At 61.6% G+C, this 14,802-nt stretch overlaps 2 protein-coding genes across 5 annotated transcripts; one reads left to right on the forward strand and one right to left on the reverse strand.

The window, feature by feature from the left end:
- The first annotated feature begins 161 nt into the window (after nt 1-161).
- PLEKHN1 (pleckstrin homology domain containing N1) lies at nt 162-8,429 on the forward strand. Of its 4 annotated transcripts, XM_040457786.1 has the most exons (16): nt 167-440; nt 560-659; nt 3,440-3,586; nt 3,690-3,770; nt 3,893-3,965; nt 4,308-4,435; nt 4,518-4,649; nt 4,842-4,922; nt 5,698-5,773; nt 5,891-6,039; nt 6,164-6,313; nt 6,535-6,675; nt 6,846-6,986; nt 7,142-7,351; nt 7,624-7,672; nt 7,757-8,429. In XM_040457786.1, the coding sequence occupies exons 1-16, from the start codon at nt 358-360 to the stop codon at nt 7,870-7,872; spliced, it is 1,857 nt and encodes a 618-aa protein (XP_040313720.1). In that variant the 5' UTR covers nt 167-357; the 3' UTR covers nt 7,873-8,429. The 4 variants fall into 4 exon arrangements, with proteins under 4 accessions (XP_040313730.1, XP_040313720.1, XP_040313750.1 ...); XM_040457796.1 differs by lacking the exon at nt 6,164-6,313 and having other exon boundaries at nt 162-440; XM_040457816.1 differs by lacking the exon at nt 167-440 and having other exon boundaries at nt 574-659; nt 3,450-3,586; nt 3,674-3,770.
- Nucleotides 8,404-13,889, reverse strand: PERM1 (PPARGC1 and ESRR induced regulator, muscle 1). Its single transcript, XM_040457772.1, is given in 5 exon segments — nt 8,404-9,489; nt 9,728-9,853; nt 10,492-10,588; nt 10,590-12,655; nt 13,643-13,889. Coding segments are annotated over 4 exon segments (2,226 nt in total). The 5' UTR covers nt 12,495-12,655; nt 13,643-13,889; the 3' UTR covers nt 8,404-9,391.
- Between the last annotated feature and the right edge of the window lie 913 nt (nt 13,890-14,802).

Raw genomic sequence — 14,802 nt, forward strand, 5'->3', positions numbered from 1 at the left:
AGTGTTGGCAGGCCACATACTCATAAACCAGGCCTTTGAGGCGACTGCTGTACAGACTGGAGGCCAAGATGGGTGCTCTTGGCTGGACCCCAGGAGAAGACTCTTCCCACCCCCCACACCCCTACCCCCACCCCAACTCCAGCCTAGCCTGTGTGTGTGGAGGACCAGGTCAGAGAGCTGAAAGGCTTGGGCCCAGGGAAGGGTGGGTCCCTCCCAGAAAGGCTCCACCCTCGTCCGGCCCTTAGGTATAGGGCAAGACTTCCCAGAGCCCCGCCTGGGAGGCGGGACGTGAGGCTCAGTACCGAGGGACACAGACAAGTCGACCTGTTCCACTGGGGCACGCCACTACCGCCGCCCATGGGGAACAGCCACTGCGTCCCTCAGGCCCCTAGGAGGCTCCGGGCCTCCTTCTCCAGAAAGCCCTCGCTGAAGGGAAATAGGTGAGGGCGGGGGGGGGGGGGGGGGGTGGAGCGGAGCTCAGCCTCGGCCACTAGGTCACAGGGTGTCCCTCAGTCTGCCTCTGGGGCCAGGCTGTGAGCCCCACTTCACTTGTCCCCAGAGAGGATGGCGCAAGGAAGCTGGCTGGCCTGTTTGGCACCGAGGCCGGTCCTGACGGGGACACCACTGCTGACAAGATCTTCTACTACGTCCCTGGGACGGTGAGCAGGCGGGTGGGCGTGTCCCAGCTCACAGGGGTGCGGTGGCGGTGGTCTCCGTGTGGCTGTGTGTGCCTGTCCTATCTTCGCTCGGCCCAGGGTCTTACCCCCTCAGCCTGGGGGGAGTCAGATCCCGAGTGAGGTGAGGAAGCAGACGCTGCCCCACCCTAGGGAGCTCATGCGGCCGAAAGTCTGAGTGGAGAGCGAAACTGAGAGACACTGAGTCAGTGGGGCGAGGGAGCACCGGGCAGGGGCGGGCCACAGGCGGGGCCTCCAGGAGTCTCTCTGCTACGCGGGAGGGGGCCCCAAGGTCAGGCTGTCCACTCAGAACCGTACCTGTGGTGTCTGCCCACCCCCAGGACTTGGGCGCGGGACAGCATGTCCAGGCATATTCGAGATGGACCAAGCGCATGTATCTATGTCGCCGCGTGGGCGCGGGTGTCACGGTGGTGGTGTGGCTGTGAACCCCCACCCTCTGTCATTACTCTGAGAGGAAGAGGCTTTAGGTGAACAGTGAGCCAGCCTCTCACCTACTCTGGACCTGTTTCTCCCAGGGGGTATCTCGGCAACCACTACTGCCTCATTCCACAGCAGCCCACTGTGCCCCGGCCGCCGCCCCCCCCCAAGGCCACACAGCAGGGATGTGGCTCCCGTGTGCTAGGCCCACCTCTGAACTGAATTCCACCCCCTCTCACCCTGCCCACCTCCTTGAGGCTAAGGGTTAGCTGAGTGGGGAGAGACCCCAAGCCCTCTTCCCCAGCTTGGATAGCATTGGGTAGGGGTGAGGCTCTGCTATGTGCAGAGACCCCGGCACGTGAGGGAAATGAGCCTCCAATTTCTTGGGAGACATAGAAGCAGTAACATTTGTGACTCTGGGCCAGGGCCCACGCCCTGCATCCCTCTGTCCTCTCACTGCCCCTTTGAGGCCTAGCGGCTGGTGTGGGCTTCCAGAGCTCACCTTTCCAACGTGTTCCTCTCAGGCTGGGAAGCCCACCCCTGTCCCCTCTCTTGCCCTCTGTGGTCCCGGGGCTCTCCGCAGGCAAAGTGCTGGCTTGAGAAACCATGCTGCCTCAGAGAGGTGGGCAGGGCACTCTGTCCAGGGTCTGGCTGGGCTGGGCTGGAGTCCCTCCATGTGGTCGCATCTCAGACCTCGACTCTCTCTGTCCCAGCCTGGGACACACCATGTGACCCTGGTGGAGTCACGTGAGGTGTGGTGGCCCTGGTGGTCCTCTTTTGCCAGGACATAGCAGGAAAGGGGACCAGGCAGGTTGAACCTACAAATGAACCAACCTTGCCACAGCGATGAGCTAACTCCTCCCTGGGCCCTAAGGCTGGGCCCGGGACACAGGGACAGCTGTGTGGCCCTTCCTGCTCCATGGCCTAATTTTCATGGGTCCCAACCCTGAGCTGTTCCCCACACTGGGTGTGGGTACAGGAGGCCCCACCCAGAGTCAGGGAGGCCAGGAAGCCGTGAGCCTGTTCACATTCCTGGGCTTGCCCAAGGGGTGGCTTAGCTTGGCCGGGACTCAGCAGCCTTTGAGACGGCCCCTGCTAGCACCCAAATGAAGCATGGCCCCAACTCGCCCCTGAGCCCCTAGACCTCAGCCCTTCCAGCCAGGGTGTCAGGTCAACACCCATCCCTATCCGACTCCCGATCTGATGATTAACCCACCCCCCCGCCCCCGACTACAGAGGATCCCCTGTGTGCCAGAATCAGCTAAGTGTGTGTGGGCACTGACAAGCCCTCCCCTCAACAGACAGGCACTGAACCTCCAGCACATCCCAGGCCTGGCCTAGGCCCTGGGGATACAGCAGTGGGCAAAATAGACAAAGACCCCATTCTCTTGATATTCCCATCCCTGTGACAGAGCCAGATAACAAGTAAAAGATATGATAAGTCAGATGTGGTGGCGTTAGGGAGAAAAGTAAAGGAGGAAAGGTGTGCAGAGGGATCAGGGAAGGTTACAAAGTTACCCAGAAGGGATCTCCTAGAGAAGGTGATATCTGAGCCAAGTCCTGATGGGTGAGAAGAGAGTTGGCCTGAGTAGTCCAGGCAGAGGGACAGCAAGTACAAAGGCCCTGAGGCAGCCTGTGCCTGATGTGAGAGAACAGGACTAGAGGAGGGGGCAGATCACAGAGGACCCTTTGAGCCATTTCCAGGACCTTGGGCTTCTCTGTGGGTGAGGTTAAGGGGCCCGCCGTGGTGTGCCAAAGCTGTCGGCACAGACTCTCAAGGGCTGATCCGATGCATCTTTTTCCAGCTCCCCAGTCACTGACATGCTGGTAGTTTGAAATGGGCCATGGTGGGAGTATTTACATCGAAATCGCCTCCCCCGCTTTGTAGAACCAGGTATTAAATATTTACAGCCAACACTACAAGCACGGGAGTGTTTCGAGCACCGTCTCCGTCAGATGCCCCCAAACCCCTCTGACCGACAAGTCTTTGGAGGCTGAGTAACTGACACAAGGGTACACAGCTGAGGAAACGTCTAAAATGAGGGTTGGATCTCTGCTGAGTTCAGACTTCGCTGTCTCTACCACTGGGCCATGTAATTTTATGACTGGCAGGCAGTGTTCGCTCGTGTGTGTATCTTCCCACTATTTCCACGTTAAGAAGCCGTGAGTGTGTATACGGTTCTGTACCTATGAGCGATGGTGTGTGTGTGTGTGTGTGTGTGTGTGTGTGTGTTCCTAACCTTTGTATTGTGTAACTGTAGGGGTGTGTATGGGCGGGGCAGCTGGTCCCAGGTCAGGCCCCCTCCCCTGAGCTCTGCTCCCCACAGGACATCCCAGATTTGGAGAGCCAGCGAGAAAATCTAGAGCAGCCGTTCCTGAGTGTGTTCAAGAAGGGGCGGCGGAGGGTGCCTGTGAGGAATCTGGGCAAGGTCATACACTATGCCAAGGTCCAGCTGCGATTCCAGCACAGCCAGGTGGGGCCAGGCCGGGCCGAGCGGGGAGGGGGCAGGGGTGCTCGGGTACCAGCCTGGGGCCTGACCCCCAGCCCGTCACACCGGCAGCCCTGCTCTCCCCCAGGACATCAGCGACTGCTTCCTGGAGCTGTTCCCCTCTTACCTGTACTTCCAGGCCCATGGTTCCAAAGGACTCACCTTCCAGGTGCGGGGAAACAGGCAAAGGGCGGAGGCTAGGGGTAGAGGAAGAGAGCACCTCCTGGGAGGGGGGTATCCACGTCCCACTAGGGGCCCCCCAGCCCTCCTCTCCCCCACGTGCTCTGGCAGGGGCTGTTACCGCTGGTGGAGCTGAGTGTCTGCCCGCTCGAGGGATCCAGAGAGCATGCCTTCCAGATCACAGGTGTGTGGGGGGCATGAGTGGACCTGGCCCCCAGGAGGGACCTCTGGCTGGGGCTGCTCAGGGACCTCGGTCTGGCTGAGCTTCAGAACAATGGAGGGACCCTGAGTGCACTGGGGGATCCTGGCTTTTCCTCCAGTGTGCCCATGAGCATTTGCTGGGCAGGGGTGCAAGGTAGCGGGTAGGGGACCTCCAGGGCTGTGAACGTGGCCCTGTTAGTGGCCGATGGTCCCAGATGGTGTCACAGGCTCCTCCTGTTCCAGGCCTTGGGGTGCCCATGGATCCCTTGGGCAGGGCCTTTCCTGTGGGCTGCTGGCCCAGCCCGCTCCACCCCTCCACCCCCAGGCCCGCTGCCTGCTCCCCTTCTCGTGCTCTGCTCCAGCCAGGCTGAGCTGGGCCGCTGGCTGTACCACCTGGAAAAGCAGATGGCCCTCGTGGGAGGGCTGCAGCACTGCCGCTCATCGCCCCCGCGGGTGAGTGCCAGGAACCCCCACCCCCCTTTCCCATCCCCCCTGTGCCCGCACCCTCTGCCTGCCCCTGACCCCCCTCCACTAGGGCCTCCCTGAGGACGAGCTGCCCTGGACTCTGCAGCGCAGACTGACCCGGCTGCGGACAGCATCGGGGCGTCAGATGGTGGGTAGTGCCATCTGTGCCTCGAGGGTCAAGCTTCAGCATCTGCCTTCACAGGTGCGTGGGAGGCGGGGGGACCCAGGGGTGACAGGAGAGGGGGCCACAGGGATGAAGACATGGGGGCACAGGACGGATGGGAGGGGGAATGGAGGAGGGGACAAAAGATGGGGGAGGGGTGAGGAACGGGGTCCAGGCCCTCGCACACACTACTGGTCGAGCCCCCCCCCTCTGCCTTTGACTCCCTTGCAGGAACAGTGGGACCGGCTCTTGGTCCTGTACCCGACATCACTGGCCATTTTCTCTGAGGAAGCAGATGGGCTTTGCTTTAAGGTGGGTCCCTCCCCACTGTGGACCTGCCCCAGGGAGACACCCTGTGTGTGGGGGTGGGAGAGGGCAGTGGCTCCGGAGGAACCTGTATTTCGGGGCCTGTTGGGACAGAGTGTGCTGGCCCCACCCACCTGGCCCGCTGCCCTGGTCAGTCTGGTCTCAGCTGTGATGTGGCTGAGGAGGGACCCCTGCGTAGGACCCCTTATTATGCTAGAGCATCCTCCACCACCAGCAGGACCGTCACCGAGGCAGGGTGCATGGGGGCAGAACCCCTCCTGGGAGGCACTCTGTGTTGGCCCCCAGTATCTCTGAGAGGGGCCTATACCTCCGAGCGGACATTTTCCAGTGTGTGTGTGTGTGTGTGTGTGTGTGTGTGTGTGAGGGTCCTCTCGAGCTGGAGTGTGTCTGTCATGTGTATCACAGTACCCTTCTACCCTCAGTCACTGAGGAACGTACAGGGGTCTCCTGCATGATCCCTCCCGCCCTACCCCCAGTCTTAATAGGTGACCCAGGGGACCAGTCCCCAGAAGCATCCATCTGTGCCTGCCATTGGCTGATGGAGGCCTACCCAGAGTCCAGGGGCAAAGGTAGCCCTCAGGAGAGACGGGGAGCACTGACCTCCCTCGGGGATGTCAGCCGCAGCCTGCCTTGCCCTCTGCCTGTGCTCTGAGGGCCCAGCCCGGCTCTGGAGGGTGAGACAGAATTATGGGCCCAGGCAGAGGCACAGGGTTGCACCCACCCCAGACTGAGGCTCCGTCTTTCGTCACTGCCCCCACAGGGGGAGCTGCCACTCAGCGCCATCCACATCAACCTGGAGGAGAAGGAGAAGCGGATCCGCTCTTTCCTCATCGAAGGTGGGTGGAGGCCTGGGCTGGGAGGGAGGGCACGGGCCTCCCGGGTGCCCCAGCCCTTCAGTGGGGCCTTGCAGGGGGCTTCTGTTGCCAGGCCCCCTCACAGCGTCTGTGTGCTAGGCCGTCTCATCAACACCATTCGCGTGCTGTGTGCCAGCTACGAGGACTACAGCCACTGGCTGCTCTGCCTGCAGACGGTCTCCCACGGGGACGGAGCTCCCCCACCGCCTGGCCCTGAGAGCTTCCCAGGGCTGCGGGTGTCCACACAGGTGAGGGGCCAGCAAGGACAGACGCTGCACCCACCTCTCAGGTTCTGGGCAGAAGGGTGGGTGGGGAGGGAGAGGGGTCCTGCTGTCTGTCTCACCTCCCCTCTGCCTGCCCCCTGGTGTCCAGGTCCTGGGTGGTGGCCGAGGCTCACTCTCCTCAGATGGACGAACCAGCTGGGGCTCAGGGTGCCCAGCACCCCCGTCCACGCACACCAGCCACTCTCTCCCTGAATCCTCAGTGCCGTCCACCACAGGCTGCCCCGCCCAGCCTGTGCCTGTGAGCATCTGGGAGTGGGGAGGGATAGGCAGAAGAAGGGGGCAGGGAGTCACGAGGACAGTTTGTGTTGGGGAACCTGGACCCCCATGGCACCCCGTTTCAAGCAGGACCCTAGTTCCCCAGGGGAGGAGACTCAGACTGAAGGGAACTTTGTGCAGCCTCCTGGGGTTGAGTGGGTCAGGGCCCTAGGGAACCTTCTGGAAGGTCTTTGGTCCCCACAGGACCAGGCCAACCCTGGCGGCACCGGCACCAGCAGGCAGAGGGCAGAGCCGAGACGGAGCAGCAGCAGTAGGTCACCCAGGAACAAGGCCCAGGCTGAGGGGCCCGGCCTGGCCACCTCGTTGTTTTTGGACCTGACCAAGGTGAGCCCAGCACGCTGACCCAGTTCTCCATCCCACCCTTCATCTCCCTGGCCTCCATTTCTCAGGCCCAGGTGGCCCTGGAGCCACCTAGAGGCCTTCTTGCTCAGAGAAGGGAGGACTCAGGCCACCTCCTCTTCAGGAAACCTGTCCCTCTTGCCTCTTTCCTGCAGCTGAGCAAGCACAGCCCGGAGGGCAACCCCGAGGCCCGAGACCAGCCTCCAGAGGCCCCACGGTCCCCGCTCTATGCTGATCCCTACACACCACCTGCTACCTCCTACCACAAGATCACAGATGTCCAGGGCCTGGATGAGGTCAGTTCCCTGTGGGGGACGGAAAGGGTCGGATGTGTCCACAACCTGAGGCCCACTCAGCCATGATGAGAGGCCAAGGCATTTCGGGGACAGGGAACCCTCAGCTCTACCGAGGTTCTGGTCCAGAGCCTCAGGTCACCACCCCTTTCTTGCAGTTCCTCGGCGCGATGCAGAGCTCACTTGGACCTGAGTCCTCGAGCGCATTCCCCTTGGTCCCTGTGTCTGTGCCTGTCTCTGACCCCAGCTCTGGGCTCTCCGGTCCCCACTTGCTCTCCAAGAAGGGAGCCCTGCAGCCGCGAGCCTCTCAGCGGCACCGAGGCTCTGTCCAGGGCCAGGGTCCACCACCCCCAGACTCCCCTCAGCATGTGAGTAGCAGCACCCGCCCCTGCTGGGCAAAGGGTTCTGCTAGGAGGTGGAAACAGTGTGTGGCCTCGGGGACCCTGGGGGAGCAGGACAGACAGAAACAGGGAAGATATGGCAGGTCAAGGACCGGAAGCAGCAGCAGGCTGGGGGGAGGCTGTAAGGAAGGGTAGATGCGGGAGGAAAAGGTAGGGGTGGGATCTGGCAGATTCGTGGGCTGGTCTCCAAGCGTCCTCCCCCAGGGCTCAGATCTCAGACTTGTGGTTGGGGTCCCCAGGTCTCCCCTGTGAGAGAAGTCTCACCCGACCCCCTGCTGCCTCCCTCAGGTGAGTGAAGGCCCTCGCCTCTTTCTGAGGGGAGCTCTGGGTGTTGCTTCCTGAAGGCACATGCATCTCTGTCCCCCCCACCAGGTGGCCATCCCCTCAGGAGCTATGACAACATCTGGGACAAAGCTTCATCTCCTTCCCACAAGCGCTGGCCCCGCGGAGCACCTGAGGCTGGTGGGGGGCTCATCCAGTGGATCTGATGGCCCCTGGGCCGGCTGGTTCTTGGGACTACCCGCCAGCATTAACCCGGGAGTGGGGGTCTGCAGCAGAGCTGGGTCTTTCTTTGTAGGGCCACAGGCTGGCCAGCATCCAATACCTGAACGCCATCGAAGGCTGAGTCAGGGTCTGACCCCAGCAGGGTGCAGGGGTCTCCAGCACTCTGAGTTTCCCTGGGCTCTGGAGGGGCCAGGCAGAGGGCCTCATACCGAAGATGGCCTGGTGACACTGCTCAGGTCAGACACAGATCAGAGCAGGATACATGGAGGGACCAAACTTGAACCATTCCTCAGGGAAGACACGGGGAGGCCACTCGGTGCAGGCTTTACCTGCGGGTGGGAGAACTGAAGGCCAGAGGGCTGAGAAAGAGTAGTGAGGGTCAGAGCACGTGAGGCCAGAGAGCACAAGGGTAGGAGGTCAGCGAAGTCTGAGACATCACAAGCAGAGGCAGGAGGGTGTTCCGGGCAAATGTGAGTGGACTGCGGCCGGCTGGGAGAAACTGACAAGAGACGAAACAAGAAAGATAAAGATTTTATTTGTGCTGCGTGTCCCCGCGTTTTCCACTCAGCAGCCAGAAGTCCCCTGTCCTGGGGACCCTGTGCACACGCCGACCCGGCACCCAGCTTGGTAGCCTCCGTTGCTTTGCCGCCACCAGCCTCCCACCCGCGTTCCTGCCCCATCTCTGGCTCCTCAAAGCCCCGGGACAACCCCAAACGTTCAGTCCCTTTACCTGACACCACCATATTCTGCCCCTGTACCTCGTCCAGGGTTCCCCACAGGAGGGGCTCCAGCCTCTGCCCTACAGACCCTCGCCCTGCTAGGGCCGCCCTCCCATAGGCCCCTGTGGGTTCCTGCTCACGGGTCTCAGGAGCCCAGAAGGCCTTGGCCACACGCCCCTGGGGTTCAGGGGTCAAAGAGGCCTCAGAGGTTTTCACTACCCCAGTCCACTTGTAAAGAGGGCAGATAGTCTCTGGGACGCCCGCCTCCACCTGAAGGCCACCCAGTCTCCTCGCCCTTGCCCCCTGCCCGGATTTCCAGCTGCAGCCTTGCTGCTGCACTGACACCTTCTAGTTTCCAACACTTTGTCCTGCTTCTCACCCCGGCTCACCAAATGAAACCTAGGGCACCCCGTTAAATTTGATTTCAGATAAGCCACGCGTAATTTAGTACAATCTCCAATACTGCATGTCTGAAATGCAAGTTTCACCGGATGCCCTATGTTTTTATTTGCTAATCTGGCCACCTTACTAACCCAGCTCCTTGCTCAGCCCTACCCACCCAGCCTTCCAGAATCTCCCTCTTTCCAGGTGTGGAGCACAGCCTTGGCCTCGGCCACTGGCTAGACCTTTGGGTGGAATCCAAGGGAGCCAGGACCGAGGACACTGGCTCCTTCCTAGATGCCATAGGACACAGGGATCAAAGGGCAAGACCTGAGGCGGCACCTCGTCCTGAGCCCCTGGGGCCACTTCTTTGTCCTGTGTCTTCCTGGACCAAGCCTGGATCCTACCAGCTGGGGCTGGGGCTGCGGCTGCGGCGCCCCTGCCCCACGTGCCGGCGGAAGTAGTGGATGGCGGAGATGGTACCGATATTGGCCAACAAGACTGCAAGAGAAGCACGAGAGAGCCTCCTGAGTGCCGGCTGCCTTCCGGTCTGGCCACTGTCTTCCATCCACACGGCCTGGCCCTCAAAGGGCAGGAGGAGGCCAGCGGAACTAGGGGTGGGTCGGGGAGAAATCTGTGCCTCTCCACGCACCCCTCATCCCTGCCGGCCCGGCAGCTGAGACTGGACACCAGCTGTCATCCTGGGCACCAGCCCACTCCTCCCCCAGGGCCCCCAAACCTGTTTTCCAGGCGTCTGGGGTGTGCAGATCTGATGTTCTCACAGCCCAGGTGGCAAAGGCTACGAACACCAGGCACATGTCGTTCTGGCTGAGGGTAAACGAGGTGAGAGGCTCCCGGGGCTCTCCTAGGGAAAAGAAGCATGCTCTGTGCTCCGGCTCCACCCAGGCTCGTCTGTCCCAGACACGCTGTCTGAGTCACTTCTTCCGTGTAGTACCCCGTCCCAAGACACAGGGTAGTGTGTGGCGCAGTTGAGTCAAGCTGACCTCAGCAGGATTTGCCGCTGGGGTACCATTTCCTGGTTTGTAAAATATCTTGCAGGGAAATGCGAGAGAAAGTCTATTGAGCGCCCGACCCAGCAGGCAGCAAGGCCTGAGCGTGAGCTGTCCCGGTGTCTACTGTGCTAGAGGCCGGGGGCAGGGCACTGCTGTCATCTGGGCCCGGATACAGAATGACGGTCAGTGCAGAGACAAGTTCCTGAGTGGCCGTGGTGTCTGGCCTCATCCACCCCACCTGGACTGTGTCCTGGGATGGCCGGGAGCTGGTCCATCCTTCCCGGATCATCCCTAAGGCCCCCCTAAGGGCTCATGACCCGGGGTCCTAGCCTGCCCCTCCCCAGCAGCCCTCCTGGCTGAGCTCTCTGGACAGTACGTTCTCGGGACCTGGACAGCCCCGGGGCCCACGCGACACTCACCTGCTTGGCTGAACTCTCTGGACAGTACGTTCCCGGGACCTGGACAGCCCCGGGGCCCACGCGACACTCACCTGCTTGCCTGACTGCCAGGCTGAGCTGCTCTGCTGTGACTGGGCTAGGCTCTGGTGAGGTTCCAGACCCCACTCCCCAGGGGACCGACCCGGGGGGGCTCTGTGGCCTGCAGCTGGAGAAGGGCAGCCAGCTCTAGCACGCCCCCCGACACGTCCTCCCCAAGGAAGTGTTCATAGGCCTCGGGGATGGAGATGGGCACGGGGTCTCCAGGCGGACAGGCTGGCACAGGCTCAGCTTGCGGGGGGTGGGCCACGGAGTGGACCCCCCAGTGCCCTGACCTCTGGGCTCGGCGGTCCTGGAAGAAGAACTCGCACGTGTCCGGCCACTGTACTCCGGCCAGCGCCTGGTCAGCTTCTGCCGCCTCCACGGCATCTTTATCCTCCTCCTCAATAGTGTCACAAAAAAAGAACTCGTAGGCCTCTGGGAGGGTCACTGCAAAGCTGCTCCTGGGCCTAGACCCCACAGAGGCAGAGGGGGGAGGGGAAGACAGGTGTTTGAGGATCCGAGGCTGGGGGGACCGGGGCCCGACTGCCACGGCATCCCAGCCTCCAGGCCTGTCTCGGCCCCCAGCTGCTGTCCTGGGAGGCGCGGGCCGGGCTGTGGCTGGTGAGGGTGGGCCTGAGGTTTCTCCCAAACCTGGCTCCTTGGGGCTGGGCACGGCCATGGAAAATCGCACTCTCTTCTTCTTGGGTGCTTGAACAGAGCCTGGTGGGGGGGGCTCCCCCGAGTGATGTCCAGGGGCACCTGCTGAAGGCTCCCCTCTGGGTTTCTCTTGGTGTCCTCCTGGAGACACAACAGAGCTCAAGCACAGCCTGGCCATCGGGGCAGCCTCTACCTCCACCAAGTCAGGCCCAGCCCGGGGAAGGGGAGCAGGTGTAGACACACCTGCATCGGATCGGGTCTCGGAAACAAGGTGAGGCAGAGCAAGTGTAGATGAGTCCTCCTCTGGCTTAACCACTGCGCCCACCACAGGTAGGTCCATGTCCAGTCTAGACTTGGGGGCAGATGTAGACAGAGCCATGTCAGGTTGAAGCTTGGAGGCGAGTGTAGACGGAGCCACATCTGACTTAGCTTCGGAGATATCTGGGTGAGTCTCCTGGGCAGGTGTGGACGCGGTGTGTGGCTCGGCTCTGGGGGTCATTCTGAGTGGGTCTGTACCTCGCTCAATCGTAGGGACTGGTGTAGACAGACCCAAATCTGTTCCTTGCTTGGTCATCTGCGCAGGCGCTCCTGCAGACTCTGGACTCAGTCCATTCTGCCTGGTTCCTGGTGTCTGCTCTGCTGTTCCAGCCGAGAGACCCTTCCCCCTGGACCCAGCCAGACCAAGGTCCTCCTGGGGCCTGGCCTCAGCAGGCAGCAGGGAGCCCAGGTGGGTGGGAGCAGAGCCCGGAGTATTCGAGCACCGGCCCCCCTTGGCTCCGGCCGCATGCCTCTTCTTTCGGCCAGGGCTGCGTGGCGCGGCTCCAGGAGTGCCGGGGGGCCTCTGGGGAGCAGTGGTGCAGCCGGGAGACTCGGGGCTCTGAGGAGACTCACCAGGGGTACTAGGATCAGGGTCCTGGGGGGCTGGCCCCCGCAGAAGTCTCTGCATCTCGTCTCTGGAAGACGCTGGCCCTGGGAGCGACGAGCTGTGACCTAGAGGGGCGGCGTCAGATGCGAGGGACGGCAAAGCTTCTGACTGTGCGGACGTGCCGGGCATCTGCTGATCAGCCCCCAGGGCCAAGACAGGCTCACGCCAAGACCTGCTGACCAGTGGCCGGGCAGCGGCCTTGTCCTCCTTCTTGAAACCAGGCCAGCCCCTCCCCCCAGCAGCCGGCTGCCCCTCGAGGAGGGGTGGAGGCCCAGGGGGATTGTGGCCACTGCTGTCCCCTTGGTCAATGTCACTGGACAAGAGCTCATCCGCAGAGGCCAGGCTGGCCTGCGGGAGGCCACACTCTTCAGTCGTGGCTGCAAACTCGGCCCAGTCCTGGTCACTCAGCTGGATGCTGTACTGGAAGTTTTCCATTTCAGGTCAGCAGAGGCGCTTGAGCAGCACAGCCTGAGGCTAGGTGGGATCTGCACGGACCCAGGCCCCGGACACAGGCCAGCATACGCCGCCACCACCCTGCCCAGTCCCCGGGGTGCCCCCCACCTCCTTGGCTCGGGGGCCGGCACTCCATCTATGTCCTGCAAGAGAGCCGAAAAGGGAATCCGGAGGGAAGCTGAGCTGCTGTCAAACCCGACCTTTCCTCCGAGTTAGAGAACGCGCGGCTTCCGCTTTGCCTGCTTCCAAACTGACCCCTAATAATAACCGTGTAATGACATATGGTACATTCTACAAATCGAATAGTGAGGCACACTAAGAAAACAGGGTTCCTTGTGTTTGAATTTTTGTCCCCAGAAGTGGTTTACGTCACATCTTTGAGCATTTTCTGTGCAGCCAGGTCAGCCTCACCTTCTCCAACTTTCCTGCAGAACGGTAGGTACCAAAGTAAACTTCATACAGCAAAACCCATTTCAAGGGTCACTCACTGGGAGTCAGTTCACGTGGGGGATGGTCAACTCTGGCCTGTCCCCACAGGCTCACGGTGGCAGCTGGCCACGGAGGAGGGGTGGCAGCGTCCCAGCAAGCGACCAGCCTTTGGGGATGACCTTCCACCATCGTTGGCTGGGACAGGTTTCCGGGCTTCCCCTGAGTTCAAGGTCACTCTAGTGCTCGCCAGAGCCCACTCAGAGGTCACCAGGGAGCACCTGGCTCTGCCCCTTGCCTAGGCAGGAGGTCACAGAGCAGAAATGAGCCTCCTAACTCCCAGTGGGTTACCAGAGCCATCCTCAAGGTCTGCGCCCCTGACCCAGGCCTGCCCAGCTAGCAGAGCCCCCTTGTCTGCCTCATCTCTGTGAACAAAGGCGACCCCAACTGCCTGAGAGCCCCTAGTGTCTCAGCCTCCTACGGGAGGTGACCTTCGACCTTAGGCCAGCCACCACCACACCCTGGGAGGTGGGAGGTCACTCTGGTCAGACCGGTGCTGAGATGAAGATTCCTTGAGACCAGAGCATTGTGGCTTCCTGACCCACTGAAATGTCCCCTCCTCTCTGGCCCTTGGGGAAGTCCCTCTGGGGCTGTCTGACTTTCGGACTTCTTGGGGTGGGAACAAGGGACTAACAGTGTCATACCTGGGACCCTGTGGCCAGCCAGGGCAGTGGAGCTGGGCATCCGAGCTGCCTGTCCCAGAGCGGCATGGTGCTGGGCTCACCACACAGGCCCCACCCCCACTGCCAAAAATACCCCATCCCTGTGGTCACATGTCTCCTGCCAGCCGTCAAGGTCCAGGCCACAAATAGATGGCATTTGAGGGGCCTCCAGCTACGTGAGGGACACCTTCCTGGGCAGGTCAGATGCTGGCCAGAGAATGCGAACCTGCAATCAGTTCTGCACGGGCCTCCTCTTTCCCAAGCTGAAGGCCACACTGCACTCTTGGCCTGGGCTGACTTTTCCTCTTAAAGTGTCCTCACCTGCTGTGAACCCTCCCCCCTGCCAGCAGCGCCGCCCCCACCTCCCACCAGCCCAGGCCTGTCTGGGTCTTAGGGTCTTGCCCTGTCGTCTGTGTGGAATAGAGAGCGTTACTGAGTGATGATAAAGGGGAAATGACCTTTCCAGAATGTTCCTAGAGATCCTTTGGAGGTGGGCCGCTGATGACTGGGTGTGGAATAGTGGAGCGAGGCGTGCACCTCTCTCCTCCGGCCTCCAGAGGGCTACTGGCCCCTTCCCAGGCAGCACTGTTGCACCTGCTGGTGGGGGCAAAGGGACAAGTGGGGCCCCTGAGGGCTCTTGGTAGCCAGCATGCCGAAGGGGAATGGGCTTTGGCCTCTAGAGAGGGTTGGGAGGGTTCAGGGGAGGAAAGTGCATTACTCTGCACCAGCATCTCTCCTGACCTAGACGCCGGTGGTGGGCGCAAGAAGGAGGAGGCAAAACAGAGTCTGTTCCTTCAAGAAAGGGGGCCTGGTGCTGCCACCCCCAGCGCAACCAGTCACCAAGAGTAGGCAGGCAGGGGTAACAGTGCCTCAGAGATGGGCCTCCAGAGTGCGCCTCCTCTGCCAGGCCTCCCTGAGCACTCTTTCCAAAACTTATCCATCCTGGGAGGGGTCACAAAGAAGACTCTGTTTTCAGAGTTGAGCCTGGTGAGGCACAGAGAGGGTGAGCGACTCCTGCCTGACCACACAGCTAGCAAACGGCAGAGCTAGGACCCAGCGCCCTTAGCTGCGCTCCAGGCCATCCTGATCTCGGGGCTGATAGTGCCCATCCCACACAGGTCATTGTAACACACACTTGTGGC

This window comes from Herpailurus yagouaroundi, unplaced genomic scaffold (assembly GCF_014898765.1).
Source record: "Herpailurus yagouaroundi ecotype Mexico unplaced genomic scaffold, PumYag 77, whole genome shotgun sequence".
NCBI classification, from domain to species: domain Eukaryota; kingdom Metazoa; phylum Chordata; class Mammalia; order Carnivora; family Felidae; genus Herpailurus; species Herpailurus yagouaroundi.

Coding starts and splice junctions, on each gene's coding strand:
- PLEKHN1 (XM_040457786.1), top strand. CDS start 358: ATGGGGAACAGCCACTGCGTCCCTCAGGCCCCTAGGAGGCTCCGGGCC. Junction 441..559: donor CCCTCGCTGAAGGGAAATAG/GTGAGGGCGGGG, acceptor ACTTGTCCCCAG/AGAGGATGGCGCAAGGAAGC. Junction 6,676..6,845: donor TGTTTTTGGACCTGACCAAG/GTGAGCCCAGCA, acceptor TCTTTCCTGCAG/CTGAGCAAGCACAGCCCGGA.